Genomic DNA, 23841 nt, shown 5'->3' on the forward strand with positions numbered 1-23841 from the left:
CCGCCCCGCCGGCTAGCCCTTCGGCTCAGGCACCTGCCTGGCCGCCCCGCGCGGCGGGGTCCTGAGGCGCCTCGGGGAAGCGCGGCGATTGGCTGCCGCTCGCGGGTAGAGCTCGGCTCCCCGGCACTTGACAACTGCAGTCTGCAAGAGGCTGAGCTGAGGAGTCGCTGGGCCGGGAGGGGCGGACGTGAGAAGGACGGATTGACGAATTGATGGATTGACGCGCGGGCGGCAGGAGGGAGGACCGACGCCAAACCCAGACCGCCGCTCTCGTGCTCCTGCCGCAGCCCGGAGCCGGCCGCTTCGGGGCCCTGGCCGCCGGCCTCCCAGCCGCGTTCTCCTCCGCCGCTCCTCCGGGCTTGCCCTGGAGCCCTCAGGTGAGTGAGTCCCGGAGGCGGAGGCTGGATCGGTCCGCTGCACACCTCGGGTTGCCATGGTCACCCGTCGCCTCCTGTCACCACCTGACACGGCTCCGACCGGGCGGCCCCGAGGGCTGTGTTTGCGGCCCCGGAGAGGGGTCTTTAGTGGGCTTGGGTGCCGACTGGGAGGGGGCTGGGGTCGTGGGTGAGGCCCCAGCATCGCGGGATGAGGACCTGCGAACTGCTGGGCCCCGGTTCGAGGTCACCAGTCCTGGACCACACCTTTCCCACACTACCAGTTGGATTCTGGGGGCAGAGCGACGCCCCTCGCCCTGGCACTGGCCAGCAAGTGAGCGCGAGGTTCGTGCCCATCTTGCTGCTGCGCCGATTCTTCCTTCGTCGCCCCTTGGTCGAGCCCGTGCGAGAACTGAGGGGCGCGCTCGCGTCCCTTTCTGGGCACGCCTTGGCCCGGAGGAGGAGAGGGAGCGGCGGGGCTGGGAGCCCCGCTGGGGCCGGGTTTGGCCTTTCTTACATCAATGGTCGATGGGAGCAGGCCTTTGGGGGTCTGGGTGTGGTCGCGGAAAGGGGCAGCGACTCGATTTAGAACTGGGATTGCGCTGGAGGGGCGCCTGCGTAGAAGAACGCAAGGTTGTGGAACTCAAAGGGTTAAACCGCTTCCCTTTATTGGGGAGAAAAATATTGGAACTCTAGCTCTGGGGCGAGGCCATGGGCAAAGGGAGCGGGGGCGGGGGGCGAGGGTAGGCCGGGGAGGCATTTGGGCTTTTGACCAGATGATTTTTCCTTCTCTGTACCCAGACGTGCAGTTAGTAACCGTGCATGGTATCTGAGGGGACCGTTTTTTTTTTTTTTTTTTTTTTTTGGCAACTTGGTTTTCTCTGCATAATGAAAGGAGAAGTCTTTGTTCCACCCAGATTCGTAGGCTGTGATCCTAATACTTATTTCTCTCTTTGTTGGAGACTCTGTAGAATGCCTCAAAAAGTTAATGGCACAGAAATGAACATGTAGGTTTAAAAAATGCTATAAATCTTTTTTCACAGTAAATTCAAGTAGAATTTTTTTGTCTCCAGTGTTGGCATATGTTGCATTGGCATTTTACTAAGGAGAAACGCCTAAGAGCCATTTTCCTTTATATGGCATATTTTCGAGGTCTCATTTAGGAAGAAGATGAAATGAATAATTCTACCTTAGGTTTGGGAGATTAGGAGAGATTGCTTCCAATAGGAAAGAAACATTATTACACGGTAATGGAAAAGTCAAGTCACAACAGTATATTGTTAGGTAAAAAAGCCAAAACCCAAACACTTGAATTTGGATGCCATTATGAAGATGTAAATTTTTTTTGTTTTTGGACGGGATTTTAACGTGTGTTTATCTCCCACTGGTCCACTTCCTGGCTCTTTTCTCCCTCGTCTTAAAAACCAGTACTGTTAAGAATGTGTCATAAGAGAACAGGGGTACTATCCTATGTTACTACTTACATAATGGTGTTCAACGTCTTTTCCTGTTTGTGAAATAGAGTTTATTAGTTATTTAATGGACGGCATGTGAAATGCTTAATGTATGCTGCAGTTTCAGAAACGCTTTAGTTATGAAAAGATGTGAAGTTTTCCTTAGTAGATCAGTAAGCTGAAAAATCAGATTACCTGTATTTAAGCTTTCGTTTGCTACTGATTGCATTCTTGTAAGAGCTGCTAAGCCTAACATTGACTGATTTCTCATTCTGTAAAATGGTGATAATGCTTGCTATTGTTTTAGTCTGAGAATGGGCTCTGAGTTGAAAGCACTTTGGAAGGCATCTGTTGATTACCTTTTTTTTTTTTTTTTTGAGACGGAGTCTCACTCTGTCATCCAGGCTGGAGTTCAGTGGCACGATCTCGGCTCACTGCAGCCTCCGCCTCCTGGGTTCAAGAGATTCTCCTGCCTCAGCCTCTCAAGTAGCTGGGATTACAGGTGCCCGCCACCACGCCCGGCTAATTTTTGTATTTTTAGTAGAGACGGGGTTTCACCATGTTGGCAAGGCTGGTCTCGAACTCCTAGCCTCAGGTGATCCACTCGCCGTGGGCTCGCAATGTGTTGGGATTACAAGCGTGAGCCACTGTGCCTGATGCTGTATATTATTTTTGAACAGAAGACTTGAACCCAGGTCTTCAGACTCCAAATCCAATGCTGGCCCACACCTGAGGATACTTCAGTTTTGAGACTATTACACCGAATAGCCTAAGCTTGCGTATTTCAACTAATTTTTCTCTATGTTGAGTTTGTTTCTTTTCAAGTGAAAAGATATCCTTAAAAAAGGGTTTATACTGGCTGGGCGTGGTGGCTTGTGCCTGTAATCCCAGCACTTTGGGAGGCTGAAGCGGGCGGATCACCTGAGGTCAGGAGTTTGAGACCAGCCTGGGCAACATGGTGAAACCCTGTCTTTATCAAAAATAGAAAAATTAACTGGGCATGGTAGCGTGTGCTTGTAATCTCCGCTATTTGGGAGGCTGAGGTAGGAGAATCCCTTGAACACAGGAGGCGGAGGTTGCAGTGAGCCAAGATCATGCATGCCACTGCACTCCAGCCTGGGCGACAAAGCGAGACTCTGCCTCAAAAAAAAAAAAAAAAAGGATTTATACCACACACTCCCTTAAAACCTTTCTTTTGTGTTCTATAGTCTTGTTCACTGTAATAGCTCGATCATTGTATCCCAGTTTGTAGCATGTTGTTAATACATAGTAAATACTCATCACTCATTACCCACCTGAATGTCTCCTGTTTAAATGGCTTCAGATGAGTATTATCACAAGTAGGAGTTTCTTTATATGGTATGTTTAACATGATTGATCTCAATGAACTTTCCAATATTTATTTATTTATTATTATTGTTATTATTTGAGATGGGTTCTCTCTTTGTTGCCTAGGCTGGAGTGCAGTGGCGTGATCTCGGCTCACCGCAACCTCTGCCTCCCAAGTTCAAGTGATTCTCTTGCCTCAGCCTCCCAAGTAGCTGGGATTGCAGGTGCACATACCTCCACACTTGACTAATTTTTGTATTTTTAGTAGAGACAGGGTTTCACCATGTTGGCCAGGCTGGTCTATGCCTGACCTCAAGTGATCCACCCAGTTCGGCCTCCCAAAGTGTTGGGATTACAGGCGTGAGCCACTGCACCTGGCCTATTTATTTATTTTTTGAGACAGGGTCTCACTTTATCATTCAGGCTGCAGTACAGTGGCGTGATGATAGCCCACTGCAGCCTCAAACTCCTGGGCTCAAGTGATCCTCCTAGCTCAGCCTCCCGAGTAGCTAGGACTACAGGTGCTTGCCACCACACCCGGCTAATTTTTGTATTTTTTGTAGAGATAGGGTTTTGCCATGTTGCCCAGGCTGGTGTTGAACTCCTGGGCTCAAGTGACCTGCCCGCCTTGGCTTCCCAAAGTGCTGAGATTACAGGCATGAGCCACCTCACCTGGCTCGATATTTTTAAATTACTGAAATATTTTCAAAAATAAGTAAGCTTATTCCAAAGTAAATTTTTATGCTTCACAGCACAGTAGCTCTCCTGCAGCAATTCATTAGCAGTCCTTTTGACATGTTGTCCTTACCAAGGCTAGGAGCTCTGAAGGGAAGAAATTTACATTTATTGAGCACCAGTTGCATACTTGCCACTCTGCTAGGAGCTTGTTCTCATTTTACAAGTCAACATCCTATTTTAACAGAGAAATAGTACTGGGCTGGGCGAGGTGGCTCATACCTGTAATCCGAGCATTTTGGGAGGATGAGGTGGGAGGATTGCTTGAGCCCACACGTTTGAGACCAGCCTGGGCAACATAGTGAGACCTCATGTCTACAAACAATTAAAAAAAAAAACTACTATCCGAGTGTGGTGGCGCACACCTGTGGTTCCAGCTACTGGGGAGGCTGAGGTGAGAGAATCACTTGAGCCTAGGTGGACAAGGCTCTACCAGCCTGGGAGACAGTGAGACCCAGTCTCAAAAATAAAAAAAGAAAGAAAGAAAAAAATAGTACTACATGCAAAAAGACATAAAAGTTTTCTACTACTTATAATTACTAGTTATGTAGTACGCTTGACATATGTAACTCAAATAATGTTTTTTTCCTATGGCTAAGTACCATGTTTTGTGACTCTTGTTGATGTGTTGAAAAAGAAAATGAAACCTTTTATAAAATCTTTTGAAAAAATTTTATAGACCTGAGCTAAAATTAGAACCTTCATGTTCATTAAAAACAATTTTTTTGTACATTGTATTTTGAAAGCTGGGAAATATAATTGGGTTGGTTTTTTTTTTTTTTTTTAAGACGGAGTCTCGCCCTGTCCCCCAGGCTGGAGTGCAGTGGCGCGATCTTAGCTCATTGCAAGCTCCGCCTCCCAGGTTCACGCCATTCTCCTGCCTCAGCTTCTCCGAGTAGCTGGGACTACAGGTGCCCGCCACCATGCCCAGCTAATTTTTTATATTTTTAGTAGAGACAGGGTTTCACCGTGGTCTCCATCTCCTGACCTTGTGATCCACCCGCCTCGGCCTCCCAAAGTGCTGGGATTACAAGCGTGCCCACGCGCCCAGCCTTGTTTTGTTTTTTGTTTTTTTTTTTTTTAGACGGAGTTTTGCTCTTGTTGCCCAGGCTGGAGTGCAATGGCGTGATCTCGGCTCACCGCAACCTCTGCCTCCCAGGTTCAAGTGATTCTCCTGCCTCAGCCTCTCTAGTAGCTGGGATTACAGGCATGTGCCACCACGCCTGGCTCATTTTGTATTTTTAGTAGAGACGGGGTTTCTCCATGTTGGTCAGGCTGGTCTTAAACCCCCAACCTCAGGTGATCCGCCTGCCTCGGCCTCCCAAAGTGCTGGAGTTACAGGCGTGAGCCACCGCACCTGGTGGTTTTCTTTGAAACTTTAAGAAAAGCTTTGGAAATGAAATTCCGGAAAGTGCAAAAACAGCATTTCACAAATAGATGATGATATAAAGAAATTTTAGGTGTATTCATTGTAAAGAGCCTAGATGATGGGACGTGTTAGTTTCACTGTGTATAGTTCTTGATCAGACCACACCTGGAGTGTTGTGCTTTATTATTTATTTATTTAGTTTTTTGAGATGGAGTCTCACTCTGTCGCCCCAGGCTGTAGTGCAGTGGCGTGATCTCGGCTTACTGCAAGCTCCGCCCCCGTGTTCATGCCATTCTCCTTCCTCGGCCTCCTGAGTAGCTGGGACTACAGGCACCCGCCACCGCGCCTGACTAATTTTTTGTATTTTTAGTAGAGATGGGATTTCACCATGTTGGCCAGGATGGTCTGGATCTCCTGACTTCGTGATCCACCTGCCTCAGGCTCCTGTGGTGCTGGGATTACAGGCGTGAGCCACCTCGCCTGGCCTATTTTGGGTTCTTTAAGAGGGGGATTAACAAATATTCAGAGGAGGATGACAGGAGTGGGAGGGGATCTAGAAGCTACCTTCTGGTGAAGAATGGTTTTTGTAAGGATCAATTAAACAATGAATGTAAGATCCTAAAATAGTACCCAGTAGTTTTTGCATTGTAAACAAAGCAGTTAATCCTGTTTTGGGGATTGTACTTTAGTTGGTACCTTGATATGGATTAGAACCTTTGAGATCTAATCCTTTAATATGTATATATTTTTCATTTTCATAGTTCTTTTTTGCTTTAAAATTAAAAATTGAGCCAGGCGAGTTGGCATATGTCTATAGTCTTAGCTACTCAAGAGGCTGAGGCAGAAGAATTGCTTGAGCACGGGAGTTTGAAGCTGTAGTGTGCTATGAACAGGCCTGGCAATAGCAACTACACTGTAGTCTGGGCAACATAGTAAGACTCCTTCTCTTAAAAAAAAAAAGAAGATACAAAATTAAAAATTGGCTGGGCACAGTGGCTCATGCCTGTAATCCCAGCATTTTGGGAGGCCGAGGTGGGCGGATCACCTGAGGTCGGGAGTTCGAGACTAGCCTGGCCAACATGGTGAAACCTCGTCTCTACTAAAAATACAAAATAGCTGGGTGTGGTGGCGGGCGCCTGTAATCCCAGCTACTCCGGAGGCCAAGGCAGGAGAATCACTAGAGCCCAGGAGGCAGAGATTGCAGTGAGCCAAGATTGCACCACTGCACTCCAGCCTGGGCAACAGAGTAAGAATCCGTCCCAAAAAAAAATTTTTTTTTAATTGTATTCATATAAGAAATGCATGTATTAACATACAAGTAATGCATGAATATATATTGGTTGTTAACTCTTCAGATAAACTGCAAAGAGTAGAAAATAAAAAAGTCTCCTTCAACCCTTTTCTTCTCCTAGATCCCTGCCCTCCACCCCAATCCCATTCCTTTCTTCAGAGATAATCACACTGAACAATTTGGCATGCATCATTCCAGACCTTTCTTTTTGTGTGTGTGGGTTTTTTTTTTTTTTTTTTTTTTTTTTTTCTGAGACAGGGTCTTACTCTTTCGCCCAGGCTGGAGTGCAGTAGTGCAATGTTGGCTCATTGCAGCCTCAACCACCCAGACTCAAACAATTCTCCCACCTCAGCCTCCTGAGTAGCTGGGACCTCAGGCGTGCACCACCACGCCTGGCAAATTTTTTTTTTTTTTTTTTTTTTTTTTTTTTTTTTTTTGGAGAGACAGGGTTTTGCCATGTTGCCTTGAACTCCTGAGCTCAAGCTATCCTCCGATCTCAGCCTCCCAAAGTGCTGGGATTATAGGCATGAGCCGCTGTTCCTGGTCTCAGACCTTTGTATATTTATTTAGACACAGAGATATTATGCCTCTCTCCTTTTAAATAAATGGGCCTGTTTATATTCATTCATTCAACAAATATTTATTGATAGCTATACTACTCTGTGATGCACTTTTCCTTTTTAGGATGTATAGATATACGTCACTGTGTTAGTATTCTATAGCAGCAGTCCTCAGCCTTTTTGGCTCCAGGGACTGGTTGGTTTACTCGCTTCCTAGAAGAAAATTTTTCCACAGACCGGGGGTGAGGTGGAAACCATTCCACCTCAGATCAACAGGCATTAGATTCACATAAGGAGACTGCGGTTTAGATCCCTCGTATGTAGGGTCTGTGCTCCTATGAGAATCTAATGCCACTGCTGATCTAACAGGAGCGGGAGCTCAGGCAGTAATGCTCCCTTGTCTGCAGCTCATCTCCTGCTGTGCAGCCCGGTTCCTAACAGGCCATGGATCAGTACTGGTCTGTGGCCTGGGGGTTGGGGACCCCTGTTTTATAGTATGAATTTACCATAATTTATTTACCAATTCTGCTATTAAGGACAGTTCAGTTTATTTCGAATTTTTCTCTATTACAAATAAATTTTCAGGGAACATTTTTTATTTGCAAGTATTTTTGCAGGCTAGATTTCTATAAGAATTGGAATTGGGTAGTCTACATTTAAGTTTATTTATTTCAGATAGAGTTTCACTTTTGTTGCCTAGGACAGAGGGCAATGGCGTGATCCCAGCTCACTGCAACCTCTGCCTCCCGGGTTCAAGTGATTCTACTGCCTCAGCCTTCCAAGTAGCTGGGATTCCAGGCATGTGCCACGACGCCTGGCTAATTTTGTATTTTTAGTAGAGATGGGGTTTCACAATGGTGGTCAGGCTGGTCTCAAACTCCTGACCTCAGGTGATCCACCCACTTCGGCCTCCAAAAATGCTGGGATTACAGGCATGAGCCATCATGCTTCACCAACATTTTTGTAGGTAAAAATTTCATGCTGTCAGATTCTCTCAAAAAGTCTGTCCCAGTTTACATTCTTCTTTTATTTCTATTTTTTTGACAGAGTCTCACTCTGTTGCCAGGCTGGAGTGCAGTGGCGCGGATCTCGGCTAACTGCAACCTCCAACTCCCTGGTTCAAGCAATTCTCCTGCCTCAGCCTCCTGAGTAGCTGGGATTACAGGCATGTGCCATCACGCCCAGCTAATTTTTGTGTTTTTAGTAGAGACAGGGTTTCACCATGTTTGCCAGAATGGTCTCCATCGCCTGACCTTGTGATCTGCCCGCCTTGGCCTCCCAAAGTGCCGGGATTACAGGCGTGAGCCACCACATCTGGTCCCCAGTTTACATTCTTTTTTTTTTTTGAGATGGAGCCTCACTCTGTCGCCCAGGCTGGAGTGCAGTGGCGCAATCTCGGCTCACTGCAAGCTCCGCCTCCCGAGTTCACGCCATTCTCCTGTCTCAGCCTCCTGAGTAGCTGGGACTACAGGCGCCCGCCACCATGCCCGGCTAATTTTTTTTTGTATTTTTAGTAGAGACGGGGTTTCACCTGTGTTAGCCAGGATGGTCTCGATCTCCTGACCTAGTGATCCGCCCACCTCGGCCTCCCAAAGTGCTGGGATTACAGGCGTGAGCCACCGTGCCCGGCCCCAGTTTACATTCTTTTTTTTTTTTTTTTTTTTTTTTTTGAGACGGAGTCTTTCTCTGTCCCCCAGGCTGGAGTGCGGTGGCGCGATCTCGGCTCACCGCAACCTCCACCTCCTGGGTTCACGCCATTCTCCTGCCTCAGCCTCCCGAGTAGCTGGGACCACAGGCGCCCGCCAACACGCCCGGCTAATTTTTTTTTGTATTTTTTAGTAGAGACGGGGTTTCACCGTGTTAGCCAGGATGGTCTCGATCTCCTGACCTCGTGATCCACCCGCCTCGGCCTCCCAGAGTGCTGGGATTACAGGCTTGAGCCACCGCGCCCGGCCTACCCAGTTTACATTCTTAACAACAGTATATGAAGGCATTTGCCCACACTCTTGCCAAAACTAGATATTATTGGGTCTTCTTTTTTCTTTTTCAAAACTGGTAGGCCATAAATGGGTAACTCATTTTACTGTGTGTGGAAGTGAGCATGTTGGTACCTTGTTATAAAACTATTATTGAGGTTGAGCATCTTTTCACAAATATATTGGTATTCGTATTTCTTTTGTGAATTGTCTATGTTGTTTGCTTATTTTTCGTCTGGAATTTTGAGGGTATTGATTTGAAGGTGCTATTTATATGCTCTAGATAATAACCATTTAGCTGTTTTTTTTTTTTTTTTTTCTTTTTGAGGCAGGGTCTCACTCTGTCGCCCAGGCTGGAGTGCAGTGGCGCGATCTCGACTCACTGCCACCTCTGCCCCCCTGGGTTCAAGCGATTCTCCTGCCTCAGCCTCCCGAGTACCGGGGATTACAGGTGCCTGCCACTGTGCCCAGCTAATTTTTGTATTTTTAGTAGAGGCGGGGTTTCACCATCTTGGGCAGGCTGGTATTGAACTCCTGACCTCATGATCCACCTGCCTTGGCCTCCCAAAGTGCTGGGATTACAGGCGTGAGCCACTGCGCCCAGCCCCATTTAACTCTTTATGTGTGTTTTACTTAGTCCTACTCTGTGCCTTGTCTTTTAACATAATTGTTTGTGGCAAGTTTCTGTTGAATGGAAGATTTACATTTTATAGTTTTTTTTGGACAGAGTCTCATTCTGTCACCCAGGCTGGAGTGCAGTGGTGCGATCTCAGCTCACTGCAACCTCTGCCTCCCAGGTTCAGGCAATATTCCTGCCTCAGCCTCCTGAATAGCTGGGATTATAGGCACATGCCACCACGTCTGGTTAATTTTTGTATTTTTAGTAGAGACAGGGTTTTGCCCCATTGGCCAGGCTGGTCTTGAACTCCTGACCTCAAGTGATCTGCCCATCTGGCCTCCCGTTGGCCAGGCTGGTCTTGAACTCCTGACCTCAAGTGATCCGCCCACCTGGCCTCCCAAAGTGCTGGGATTACAGGTGTGAGCCACCATGCCTGGTCTACATTTTACATTTTTAGTGTAAAAGTTGACAATTGTTTTTTTCTTTACCTTTTCTGCATTACATGACTTAATTGAGCAGCTTGAGTAAGAAAATCTTTTTTTTTTTTTTGAGACAGAGTCTCGCTCTGTTGCCCAGGCTGGAATGCAGTGGTGCGATCTCGGCTCACTGCAAGCTCCACCTCCTGGGTTCATGCCATTCTCCTGCCTCAGCCTCCTGAGTAGCTGGGACTACAGGCGCCCATCACCATGCCCGGCTAATCTTTTGTATTTTTAGTAGAGACGGGGTTTCACCGTGTTAGCTAGGATGGTCTCGATCTGACCTCGTGATCCACCTGCCTCGGCCTCCCAAAGTGCTGGATTACAGATGTGAGCCACTGCGCCTGGCCAGAAGATCGTTTTTATCATGTGAATTTTTAGTACTTCAGTAATTTTAAACATACTTGTTTAAAAATTTCTGGGTTTGAATGTGGAAAGAACACACATACCTTAGTCCTTAGTCTCATAAAGAAAGATTGAGGCCAGGTGCAGTTGCTCATGCCTGCAATCTCAGCACTTTGGGAGGCTGAGGCTGGCAGATGTCTTGAGCCCAGGAGTGGGAGACCAGCCTGAGCAACATGGTGAAATCCTGTCTGTACAAAAAACACAAAAACTAGCCAGGTATGGTGGTGCATGCCTGTAGTCCCAATTACTGGGAAGGCTGAGGCGGGAGGATCTCTTGAGCTCAGGAGGTCAAGGCTGCAGTGAGCTAAAATCATGCCACTGCACTTTAGCTGGGATAGACAGCAAGACCCTGTCTTAAAAAAAAAAAAAAAAAAAGGAAAAAAAAGAAAGAAAGATTGAAATGATATTTAAATCAGATCTGAGAAGAGGTCTTGGGTTATGGGGAAGAAATACAAATTCCTTTGAAATGTTATTACTTCATTATATGCATTAGTTTACTAATTCCTTCTAGTAGTGGGCAAATGTAAATTTGTTATTTATGTTTTATTATTTTTAATTTTATGAATAGGTAGTATTTGTCCATGGTACAAAATTCAAAAGGGTATATAGTGATCTTCCCATTCCTATTCTTTTTTTTTTAAACTTTTATTTTAGGTTCAGCGTAGATGTACAGGTTTGTTATATAGGTAAACTCATGCTACAGGGCTGCTTTGTTGTACAGATTCCATTTCTGTTCTTTAATTATCTAGTTTTCTTCTAGGATACAACCAGTATCACCAATTTCTTATATTTTTTTCCAGAGATATTTTATGCATATATACAACATACAGTTTATATTAGTTTATTTTCTTTTTATAGTTATATAAAGTTGCACCTGCTTTAAACATAATTTATTTCTTCTGGCCAAAAATCATTCACAGTTCCAGAAGGTAAGTTAAAGTAATTGATAAATTGAGAACAGCTGTCAACAGTAAGCAGGGACACGTGCTGCACCCGTGTTACAAATGTTAGGTGATTAGCAGACATGACAGAGCTTTGGTTAGAAGAGCTTTTGTTTGTTTGCTTAAGTGATCTAATGCATCTATTTTGTTTCTTCTTATTAAACAGACTTTATTTTTTTTTTTTTTTTTTTTTTTTTTTTTTTGCACACAAAAAATAACATTCTAAAAATACAAAAAAAAATGCGTATCAAACATATAGAAGTACACATGGAAGTCGGAATAGAAATGGGGTGGAGTTAAAATAAGTAGAGAGACTTTATGTGATCATGATAATAACTCATCTCTATTTGACAAAGAAGAGAGAAGAAAGAAAAAAGAAAGTGGATAAAGGATCAAAAGGAGGAAAATAGAAAAATTAGAGTATGACTCCAGGTAGACTTTTGTTGTCACTGAGTTGGTTGGTTGGTTTGTCTGTTGTATTTTTCATGTTTCGCCAAGTTGGCCAGACTGGTCTCGAACTCCTAGCCTGAAGTGATCAACCCGCCTCGCCCCCCAGAGTGCCGGGACCACAGGCGTGAGCCACCACGTCCAGCCCCCACATTGCTTCTGGCCTCCATTGTACACCTCCCAGACGGAGCGGCCGGGCAGAGGCGCTCCTCACTTCTTCCCAGACACGGGGCGGCCGGGCAGAGGCGCTCCTCACTTCTTCCCAGACACGGGGCGGCCGGGCAGAGGCGCTCCTCACTCCCAGACGGGGCGGCCAGGCAGAGACGCTCCTCACTTCTTCCCCAGACGTACTTCCGGGGGCGGCCGGGCAGAGGCGCTCCTCACTTCCCGACGGGCGGCCGGGCAGAGGCGCTCCTCACTTCTTCCCGGATGGGGCGGCCGGGCAGAGGCGCTCCTCACTTCTTCCGAGGGGGGGCGAGGCGCTCCTCACTTCCGGGGGGGGGGGAGGCGATTGACGGGGCGGGGGAGGCGCTCCTCACTCCGGACGGGGGGCCGGGCAGGGCGCTCCTCACGGGGTGGCGGGGGGCGCTCCCACCAGAGGGGGGCGGGCAGAGGCGCTCCCCCCGACGGGGGGGGGCGAGGCGCTCCCACCCGACGGGGGCGGGGGGGCCCTCACTTCCCGACGGGGGGGGGCAGAGGGCTCCTCACCCAGCGGGGGGCGGGCAGAGGCGCTCCTCACTTCCCAGACGTAAACAGACTTTATTAATTACAGGCTTCTGATTATCCCAGACTTGATATTTTCTATATATTCTTGATGTTTCCCAAGAATATGTACTTTCTGATATTGAAATGTAAGTTAAAGCAAATTATAAAACTTGAAGGGAAATCATAGAAATTAGACAAACTAATTCCCTTACTTTATGAATGAAGACATTGAGGCCCATAGAGGTTAGTGACTTGCAAGATCACGTATATATTCCTGCAGGTCTGGACATTTAAAATTAAATGACCTGGCAGCAACATAAAGTTTTTTGAATGCCATGTTATTAAAAACAGCTAGCAGTTTTTTTCTCCTTTTTTTTTTTAAAAAAAAAAAGGGAAAAGATGCAGTAGTCCTGTGTTGCAGTTCGATATTTTATTGAAAAGCTTCATGACACTTCATCTTCTTGTCTGCATTTTTGCTTGTGAACTTCTGTTGTAAAGCACTATTGTTCCATGTTAGGCACTCTGTAATATTTGGAAGATTAAAGAGAGCAGTTTTTACTGTGTGAGATGGAATTGCAGATTAATGGAGCCTTTCTTAAGCACTTTTGTCATGACTATAAGGTTTATAATGACTGTGCCCTAGTTCTCTTAACCTTATATTTATAATAATTCTTGGCCTGTTGTGTTTTTCTTCCTTCATAATGTGTGTTTAAGTAACCGCATTGCAAATGAACATTTAATTTTAATTTTACTTTTTTTTATTTTAATCCAAAATGTGTTTATTGAGATGGTTTCCCACTCATCTTGATTCAGAGTGCTTTTAGTGCTGCGTCCTCCTGAAGGAACATCCTTCTGTAAGCCTTGCTTTTCCTCCTGTAGGCTTGCAGAGGACAGTGGAGCAGCCAACACACAAAACTACCATTTGTGCATGGCTAAAGACCATGGTGATTTTATAGCATCCTGAGCATTTCACATCCATGAAGAAGGAATTGGGGCTCTGCACCAGGCGTTTCTTCTTGTGTTTCTTCTTCTCCTCTTCTGGGGAGGGATGAAGGAGATCTTTTGCTAGAGGCATGTTCTCGTGTGGGTAGGTCGTCACTGCCGGAAAGGGACATTTAATTAAATCATATCTACTTATATTTGGTTAGAAAGCTACCAGTGATATTTTTTCAGAAGTTTTTCCATATCTTTGTATGGAAATACACAGTCAATATATTTTTATTACTAGAATATTTTCTTTCTTTTTTTTTTGGACGGAGTCTTTCTCTATTGCCCAGGCCGGAGTGCAGTGGTGTGATCTCGGCTCACTGCAGCCTCCACCTCCCGGGTTCAAGCAATTCTCTGCCTCAGGTTCTTGAGTAGCTGGGATTAGAGGTGCCTGCCACCACGCCTGGGTAATTTTTTAAAAATTTTATTTATTTTGAGACAGAGTCTTGCTCTGTCACCCAGGCTGGAGTACAGTGGCGCAACCTTGGTTCACTGCAACCTCTGCCTCCCAGGTTCAAGTGAGAATCAAGTGATTTCTCCTGCCTTAGCTTCCTGAGGAGCTGGGACCACAGACATGCACCACCACGCCCGGCTAATTTTTGTATTTTCAGTAGAGACAGGGTTTTATCATGTTGGCCAGGCTGGTTTCGAACTCCTGACCTCAGGTTATCCACCAGCCTCAGCCTCCCAAAGTGCTGGGATTATAGGCATGAGCCACTGCGCCTGGCCAATTTGTTTGTATTTTTAGTAGAGATGGGGTTTCACCGTCTTGGCCAGGCTGGTCTTGAACTCCTGACCTCGTGATCCACCTGCTTCGGCCTCCCAAAGTGTTGGGATTACAGCCATGAGCCACCGCGCTTGGTGGTTTCTTATGTATTATTAACATTTTACCTTTAATCTTAGATTTCTAAAAATAATTTTATTTCTAACCCTTTAATACATCCTTCTAATCTTGTTTTGCTAAGATAGTAATCAATAGGAGTCCACATAGAGACCCCATCTGGAATTAATTTCAGTGTATGTTAATTTCATCTAAGGACTAAAATACTAAATACCTTCTAGCTGGTTTCCAGACATACTTATTTTTAAAGAACACTCTTATTTCTTTTTTTTAAAATTGTATTATTATTATACTTTAAGTTTTAGGGTACATGTGCACAATGTGCAGGTTTATTACATATGTATACATGTGCCATGTTGGTGTGCTGCACCCATTAACTCGTCATTTAGCATTAGGTATATCTCCTAATGCTATCCCCCCCTCCCCCCACCCCACAACAGTCCCCAGAGTATGATGTTCCCCTTCCTGTGTCCATGTGTTCTCATTGTTCAATTCCCACCTATGAGTGAGAACATGTGGTGTTTGGTTTTTTGTCCTTGCGATAGTTTGCTGAGAATGATGGTTTCCAGTTTCATCCATGTCCCTACAAAGGACATGAACTCATCATTTTTTTATGGCTGCATAGTATTCCATGGTGTATATGTGCCACATTTTCTTAATCCAGTCCATCGTTGTTGGACATTTGGGTTGGTTCCAAGTCTTTGGTATTGTGAGTAGTGCCGCAATAAACATACGTGTGCATGAGAACACTCTTATTTCTTTACCTACTCTGGATATTGGATATAAGTAAAATTTACTTTTTAAAGGAAAATTCACAATTACATTTTTGTGATTTTAACCAGAGGCCAGAAGGGAAAGAGGGAAGGCAAGGATGGAATATAGATTTATTTATTACCATTGAACTGTACACATAAAAATGGTGAAGATGGTAAATTATATATGTATTATTAAATACATATTAAATTAATTAAAATTAACCTCAAAAATGTTTTTTAAAAAAAGTTAATTAAGGCCAGGCGCGGTGGCTCATGCCTGTTGTAATCCCCCAGCACTTTGGGAGGCTGAGGCGGGCGGATCATGAGATCAGGAGGTCGAGACCATCTTGGCCAATATGGTGAAACCCCATCTCTACTAAAGATACAAAAAATTAGCTGGGCGTATTGGCACGTGCTCAGGCTAAATAGCTGGATTGCTTCAGTCACAGCTCCATCCTTTTCAGTGAGTTTTTGAAAACAGTTAAAAACAAAGTCCTCTGGGCCAGGCATGATGGCTCATGACTGTAATCCCAGCACTTTGGCAGTTGAGACGGGTGGCTTGCTTGAGCTCAGGAGTTCAAGCTGTCAGACTAAGCCTGGGCAACATGGCGAAACCCAATCTCTACAAAAAAACAAAAACAAACAAACAAAAAAATTAGCTGGGCCCAGTGGCACATGCCTGTGGTCCCAGCTACTTGGGAGGCTGAGGTAGGAGGATTGCTGGAGCCCAGAAGGCCAAGGCTGCAGTGAGCCATGATTGAGCCACTGCACTCCTGCCTGGGCCTCAGAATAAGACCCTGTCTAGAACAAACAAACAAAAAAACAAAACCATAGTCATCTGTTCTATACTTTTGTAGAGACATTTCTTCATTGACTTTTTACATCTCAAGTTAATTCAGCTAATATTTATTTATTGAACACATATTATGATTATGTGTGCATCACATTTTATAAGATAATTTTAGTGGTTCCTAAACTTGTTAAAATCTTTTACAGATTTATAGCTCCCCCAGAGGAGAGGGGAAGAAGTAATTATTGTTGAATTCTATTTCTCTGAATTAGAGAAAAGTTCTAACTTTGTGGTGAATAGTTATTTATTTATTTATTTGAGATAAGGTCTCACTGTGTTGCCCACCTCAGCCTTCCAAAGTAGCTGGGATTACAGGAAATAGATGTTTAAAATATGTATATAGCTGGGCGTGGTGGCTTATGCCTGTAATCCCAGCATTTTGGGAGGCTGAGGCGGGTGGATCACGAGGTCAGGAGTTCAAGACCAGCCTTGCCAAGATGGTGAAACCCCATCTCTACTAAAAATACAAAAATTAGCCGGGCGTGGTGGCAGGCACCTGTGATGCCAGCTACTTGGGAGGCTGAGGAAGGAGAATCACTTGAACGCGGGAGGCAGAGGTTGCAGTAAACCGAGATTGTGCCACTGCACTCTAGCCTGGGTGACAGAGCAAGACTCCATCTGGGAAAAAAAAAAAAAAGTATGCAGTATATATCACTTATAGAGGTAGGATTTTGGGAGCTTGTATAAATGTTTCAGTAATACAAGGGAGTTAGAAGAGAATAATTCTAAGATACAGTCATCAAGCATGTGCCTATGCCTATATTTATACTATATTCAGTAACAGTGAAGCTTATAAGAATTAAAATTTTGGGCCAGGCGCGGTGGCTCATGCCTGTAATCCCAGCACTTTGGGAGGCCGAGGTGGGCAGATCGCCTGAGGTCAGGAGTTTGAGACCAGCCTGGCAAACATGGCGAAACACCATCTCTACTAAAAATACAAAGAATTAGCCGGGTGTGCAAGTGCATGCCTGTAATCCCAGCTACCCAGGAGGCTGAGGCAAGAGAATTGCTTAAACCTGGGAGGCGGAGATTGCAGCAAGCTGAGATTGCCACTGCACTCCAGCCTGGGCAACAGAGCGAGACTCTTGTCTTAAAAAAAAAATTCTGGGTTGGGTGATTAAAATATATTATTCTACTGGGAATTTCAAGGTATAGAATTAAAACTTGTCTTTTTTTAATTAGTTTTTTTTAAAAAAAACTTGAACCAATTTTAAGTTAATTAGGATATATTTTCTGTTACCTTCAACTGTCAGTATAAAATATGTATTTGTAAGAATGTAGTTCTTTTAGGCTTTATTAACCAAAAATGACTGCAGCATTAAACTTGTAGTTATTATTTAAAGTGGGACTATTGCCATAATTCCATTCAGAGTAACTTTATATCTGGACTGATATTTAGATTGAATGTTGAATATGAAGCCTATACAATGTTTAGTATCATTGGTATATTGAGCTATATTAGAAAATTATAGTCCCAATTGTGCATTAAGTTTGTGTGGTTGGTATGTGGAGATATATGTGATGTGCCCTCTAAGAACCTACAGAGGAAGGAATATTTTTTTCTGAGAGTTAAATTAGTAAAAGCCATTTTTTTGCTAGTAAGAATTACCTGAAGGGCTATTCTGAGCACACTGCCTATTGGGTAGCCTGCTCTGCAAGGAACAGTAAAAATTAAAAAAAAAAGAAGAATTGTCTAAAGATTTGAGGAATGCTAAAATCACTAATCAGTGTGCTCTAAGAATAATATTAGGGAGACAGTTCTGATGTGATCAGAATTTAATGAGTAGTTTCCACAGATAACCTGAAAAAAAAAAAAAGGTGGGCACAGTGGCTCATCCCTGTAATCCCAACACTTTGGGAGGCCAAGGCGAGAGGATTGCTTGAGCCGAGGAGTTCGAGAGCAGCCTGGGCAACATAGGTAGACCCCGTCTCTACAAAAAATAAAATAAAAAATTAGCTGGGTATGGTGGCACACACCTGTCATCCCAGGTACTTGGAAGGCTGAAGCGGGAGGATCACTTGAGCCTGGGAGGTCAAGGCTGCAATGAGCCATGGTCATGCAACTGCACTCTAGCCTAGGTGATAGAGCGAGACCCTGTCTTAAAAAAAAAAGAAAAAGAATTTAGTGAGTGGAAATCTTACTCATTTTATCGTATCCTCTTTTGGACGAAGTCTATGAACAGGAGGATGGTGGTCAGCTCAGAAGATAGCAAAGGGAAACCTAAAGCATGCGGAGTTGGGTAGCTGATGTGTTGGGAGATAAGTTTGTGATTTACTGTTTCCTGAGACAGACATATTCTTACTCTGCAGAGGGATTTGTGTAGTCTGATGTCATTAAATATTTGAGTGAGTCGTATAATTATTTTTCTGTGGTTTGTCCCTTGTTTACCCTAGCACCTTTTTTTTTGTTTGTTTGTTAGTTTTTCTTTTTCCGAGATGGAGTCTGGCTCTATTGCCCAGGCTGGAGTGCAGTGGCACAATCTTGGCTCACTGCAACCTCTGCCTCCTGGGTGTAAGCAATTCTCCTGCCTCAGCCTCCCAAGTAGCTGGGATTACAGATGCGTGCCACCACGCTCAGCTAATTTTTGTGTTTTTCGTAGAGGCGAGGCTTCACCATGTTGGCCAGGCTGGCCTCAAACTCCTGATCTTGTAATCACCCGTCTCAGCCTCCCAAAGTGCTGAGATTACAGGTGTGAGTCACTGTGCCCAGCCTTCTCCTTTTTTTTTTTTTTTGTTTTTTGTTTTTTGAGACAGAGTCTCATGCTACCAGGCTGGAGTGCAGTGGTATGATCACCTCTCACTGTAGCCTCAACTTCTGAGGCTCCAGTGATCTTTCCACCTCAGCCTCCTGAGTAACTGGAACTACAGACACACATGCTGGCTAATTTTTATATTTTTTGTAGAGACCATGTTTCGCCATGTTGCCCAGGCTGGTCTCGCACTCCTGGGCTCATGTGATCCTCCCACCTCGACCTCTCAAAGTGCTGGAACTACAGGTGTGAGCCACTGTGCCCAGGCCTCTATCTGAGGGAGAAAATGTACTTATCTGCTGATGAGAGCATTCTAGTCTGCTAGACATTTGCATTTCTTGTTATGAACAAATGAATCAACCCAAAAGTAAAGAAATGGAAACAACACTAACCTGTGGGCCTACATATATTTTTTGTTTTGTTTTGTTTAGAGACATGGTCTTCCTCTGTTGTTCAGAGGTGTGCAGTGGTGTGATCATAGCTCACTATATGTAACTTCTAACTTCTGGGCTCAAGTGATCCTCCTGCCTTAGCCTCCCAAAGTGCTGGGACTACAGGCGTGAGTCACTACACGCAGTCCACATGTGTATGTTTATGTTTCTGCAAGCTTGGTTAGAGTAAGTTGGTCCTGTGAGAAAGATGCTTATAGTCTGTTTCATCTGATGAAGTTTCTTTGTGGTTACTCTCCTAGTGTGGTGGTATTTTGCATTGCTCTGAGCCTTAACATTTGAAAACTGCAACATTTTAGGCCATTTAATTTGTGTGGCCTCACTGGTAAAATTAGAATGTTGAACAAATGATCTTATAGGCCTCCCAGGTCTAAATCTTGATGGATTCATAACCTGAGCATTATGTGCTCAGTTGTAGCAGACCTACAGGTAAGAGTTAGAAGGAAGCTTAGAGATTATTGAAATATCACTGATATTACCCATATTATAAAGTTGCACTTTTTTCTTTTTTTTTTTTTTTTTTTTTGAGATGGAGTCTCATTCTGTTGCTCAGGCTGTAGTGCAGTGGCACGATCTTTGCTCACTGCAGCCTTGATCTCCTGGGCTCAAGCGATCCTCCCACCTCAGCCTCCAGAGTGCTGGGACTATGGACACACACCATCTTGCCCTGCTAATTTTTTTATTTTTTTTGTACAGATGTGGTTTTGCCATGGTTCCCAGGCTGGTCTTGAACTCCTGAGCTCAAGCAATCCCCCCACTTTGGCCCCCAAAGTACTGGGATTATAGGCATACGCCACTACACCTGGCCTAAAGTTGCACATCTTAACTAACCTTGTTTTGTTTGGCTCCACTGTACTGACCAAGTCATCATTTAGGTATTGCTGCTAGACTAAAGCTTCTTAAAGCAAGGCCAATGTCTCCTGAGTACAGAATCATGTCACAGAGAAAAGGCATTAAGTACTTATTGAGTGAATGTATTAGAGCATACCTGGGACAATGTATTTGGGACATAGCTAAACATGGTTTGGTTATTAATGACTTTTAAAAATATTCTCTATTGTGGAAAATTTTAAACACGTAGGAGTAGACAGGATTATATAATAAACCCTCATTTACCTGTCACCCTGATTCAGTAACCATAATCATTCTTGTTTCATCTTTATCTCTTCCCACTCTTCTATTATTTTCATGTAAATCACAAACTTTATATCATTTAATCTGTAATTATTCCAGTATGTATCTCAAAGATAAAGACTTTAAAAAATCATGGCCATACCATTGTCACACATTAAAGAATGACTTGATTTTGATAAATACTAAGTTAACTTCACTTCAGAATATGCGTACTAAAGATTCCCAGTATACCTGTTATGTGTAGTTTCCAGGCAGTTAAACTTAGAAATAAATCAATAGGACTAGCTTTATTGTTTTTCTGTTTCATATTTAGGCTATCAATATGACGGCTGAAGAAACAGTGAATGTAAAAGAGGTTGAAATCATTAAGCTAATTTTGGACTTCCTGAATTCAAAGAAGCTTCACATTAGTATGCTGGCCCTGGAGAAGGAAAGTGGAGTCATAAATGGCCTGTTTTCAGATGATATGCTTTTCCTGAGGTATGATTTCATTATACTGTGAAGTTTGTAGCTCCTTCAAAGAAATGTTAAGTATTAATAAGGTAATATATATAATACAGATAGAACTTTATAATCATGAAAAGGCTATGTAAGTATAATTTAAAAAAATATTTTAAAAATAGAACATTTACAACATAGGCTGGGCGTGGTGGCTCATGTCTGTAATCCCAGCACTTTGGGAGGCTGAGGCAGGCGGATCACTTGAGTTCAGGAGTTTGAGACCAGCCTGGCCAACATGGTGAAATCCCACCTCTACTAAAAATATAAAAATTAACCAGGCATGGTGGCACATGCCTGTAATCCCAGCTACTCGGGAGGCTGAGGCAGGAGAATCGTTTGAACCAGGGAGGCGGAGGTTGCAGTGAGCTGAGATTGTGCCATTGCACTCCAGCCTGGGCAGCAGAGTGAGACTCCGTCTCAAAAATACAAAAATAAAAAAAAGGAACATTTACAAAGTAATGCTTTCTGTAGAATGTTTTCAGTAGTAAGACCCAGAGGTCTGTTAAAAAGAACAAGAGTCACCACTCCATTGCGGTTGTGGTATCATAATAAAAGATAATTTGACTAAGAAAATTGGAGACTTTGAAAAGGTAAAGAAAATGTTTCTGAAATACCATTTTTTGGCCATAGAAATAAAATGTGTTCATTATAGAAAATGTAGAAAGATTAAAAAAAAGAAAAATTACCCCACCACCCAGACATAATATCATTCTGATTCCTTGCTGTTATCATTCTTAGAGTGTAATTTCTGTGCATCTTTTTTTTGCATCTATTAAAAGTAACAATTCTGTTGTGTTTATAATTTAGAGTCATGCCTTATCTATTAACATCACAAGGTTTCTCTGTGTGATTACAAACTTATATTTAAAAAATTTTCAGGCTAGGCATGGTGGCTCACACCTGTAATCCTAGCCATTTGCAAGTCCAAGGCAGGCGGATCACCTGAGGTCAGGAGTTTGAGACCAGACTGGCCAACGTAGTGAAACCCCATCTCTACTAAAAATACAAAAATTAGCTGGGTGTGGTGGTGCATGCCTCTAGTCCCAGCTACTCAGGAGGCTAAGGCAGGAAAATCACTTGAGCCGGAGAGGCAGAGGTTGCAGTGAGCCATTATGGTGCCACTGTACTCCAGCCTGGGTGACAGAGCAAGACTAAATAAATAAATAAATAATAAATTAAATAAAAAATTAAAAAAGGCCAGGTGTGGTGGCTCACGCCTGTAATCCCAGCACTTTGGGAGGCCAAGGTGGGTGGATCACCTAAGGGCAAGAGTTCGAGACCAGCCTGGCCAACGTGGTGAAACCCCGTCTCTACTAAAAATACTAAAATTAGCCGGGCATAGTGGTGCATGCCTGTAATTCCAGCTACAAATAAAAATTTTCCGTTTACTTAATTTCCCAATGGTTCCCCTCATTTTACACAATTGTTCCCAATTTATCTTAAATAATTGCTCTACAGAACATCTTTTATACTTGAGCCTTTTTTTGTTGTTGTTGAGATAGAGGCTTGCTTTTTCACCCAGGCTGGGGTGCAGTGGCATGATCTCAGCTCACTGCAACCTCCACCTCCTGGGTTCAAATGATTCTCTCGCCTTAGCCTCCCAGGTAGCTGGGACTACAGGTGCACACCACCATGTCCGGCTGTTGTATTTTTAGTAGAGGCAAGGTTTCACCATGTTGGCAAGGCTGGTCTCGAACTCCTGACCTCTGGTGATCTGCCTGCCTCGGCCTCCCAAAGTGCTGGGATTACAGACGTGAGCCACTGCACCTGGCTGAGACTTTTTCTATATATTGGATTATTTCCTTAGGACAAGATTCTTAGAGGTGGAATTGCAGGGCAAAGTGAAGTAACATGTTTGCCAAAATGGAAAGCTAAATATGTTCTAGTTTGGATTGGATAGAAATGGAAAATCCCAAATTTGCAGGCAGAAATGTATTCTATTTTTATGAGATACCAAATATTCTTGACAAGAAGTACAGATTCTTGGACATGTGGCATTTTGTGACTTGGAAAGCCTCCAGAAATGAAGTGTTCCTCCCAGGAGGCGGAGGTTTCAGTGAGCTGAGATCATACCATTGCATTCCAGCCTGGGTGACAAGAAGGAAATCCATCTCAGAAAAAAAAAAAAAAAAAAGAAAAATGAAGTGTTCCTAACTTATGAAAAGGAACCATTCAACAACAACAGCAACAACAAAACTTTATTATATTAGGGGAGTCTATTTAAACTTGTTGCATTTCCCTATATATATATTTTTTAAATTTTTTTTTTGCACACAAAACAATAAACATTTTCTAAAAGTACATACAAACAAAAAGATGCATATCAAACATATTAGGAAGGTTGCACATGGGAAGACGGGGAATAGAAATGGGGGGTGGGAGTTAAAGAAAATAAATGAGAGAGGGACTTTGTATGGATCAATGATAATAACTCAATCCTCTATTTGACAAAGAAGAAGGAGAAGGAAGAGGAAGAAAAAGTGGGATAAAGGATCAGAAAGGGAGGAAAATAGAAAAAATTAAGAGTATAACTCCAGGGTAGACCTGTTTTGTTGTCGCTTGGTTGGTTGGTTGGTTTGTCAGTTGTATTTTTCATATGTTTCGCCATGTTGGCCAGGCTGGTCTCGAACTCCTAGCCTCAAGTGATCAACCCGCCTCGGCCTCCCAGAGTACTGGGACTACAGGCGTGAGCCACCACATCCAGCCCCCACATTGCTTCTGGCCTCTGTGGTAGACCTCCCAGACGGGGCGGCCAGGCAGAGGCACTCCCCACATCCCAGACGGGGTGGCCAGGCAGAGGTGCTCCTCACTTCCCAGACAGGGCGGCCGGGCAGAGGCGCTCCTCACTTCCCAGACGGGGCAGCCGGGCAGAGGCGCTCCTCACATCCCAGAA

At 44.0% G+C, this 23841-nt stretch overlaps 2 protein-coding genes across 10 annotated transcripts in view; one reads left to right on the top strand and one right to left on the bottom strand.

Moving 5' to 3' along the window:
- The window catches only part of WDR47 (WD repeat domain 47), a 76754-nt gene continuing 52913 nt past the window's right edge, over positions 1-23841 (top strand). For 4 of the 9 annotated variants that reach the window (XM_030824928.1, XM_030824929.1, XM_030824931.1 and 1 more), the window contains exons 1-2: positions 1-377; positions 20761-20927. In XM_030824928.1, coding sequence (XP_030680788.1) covers positions 20770-20927 — 158 coding nt within the window. In that variant the 5' untranslated portion in view covers positions 1-377; positions 20761-20769. The remainder of the gene's footprint in view (positions 378-20760; positions 20928-23841) is intronic. The other 5 variants (XM_003267884.3, XM_003267883.3, XM_012500472.2 and 2 more) reach the window with 2 other exon arrangements.
- LOC100606329 (40S ribosomal protein S27-like) lies at positions 13502-13828 on the bottom strand. The gene has a single exon (XM_012500476.2). The coding sequence runs from the start codon at positions 13754-13756 to the stop codon at positions 13502-13504; it is 255 nt and encodes an 84-aa protein (XP_012355930.1). The 5' UTR covers positions 13757-13828.

This window comes from Nomascus leucogenys, chromosome 12 (genome assembly GCF_006542625.1).
Source record: "Nomascus leucogenys isolate Asia chromosome 12, Asia_NLE_v1, whole genome shotgun sequence".
NCBI classification, from domain to species: Eukaryota; Metazoa; Chordata; class Mammalia; order Primates; family Hylobatidae; genus Nomascus; species Nomascus leucogenys.

Bases quoted from the DNA above. Each gene is read 5' to 3' on its own strand.
- LOC100606329 (XM_012500476.2), bottom strand. From the start codon at position 13,756: ATGCCTCTAGCAAAAGATCTCCTTCATCCCTCCCCAGAAGAGGAGAAG.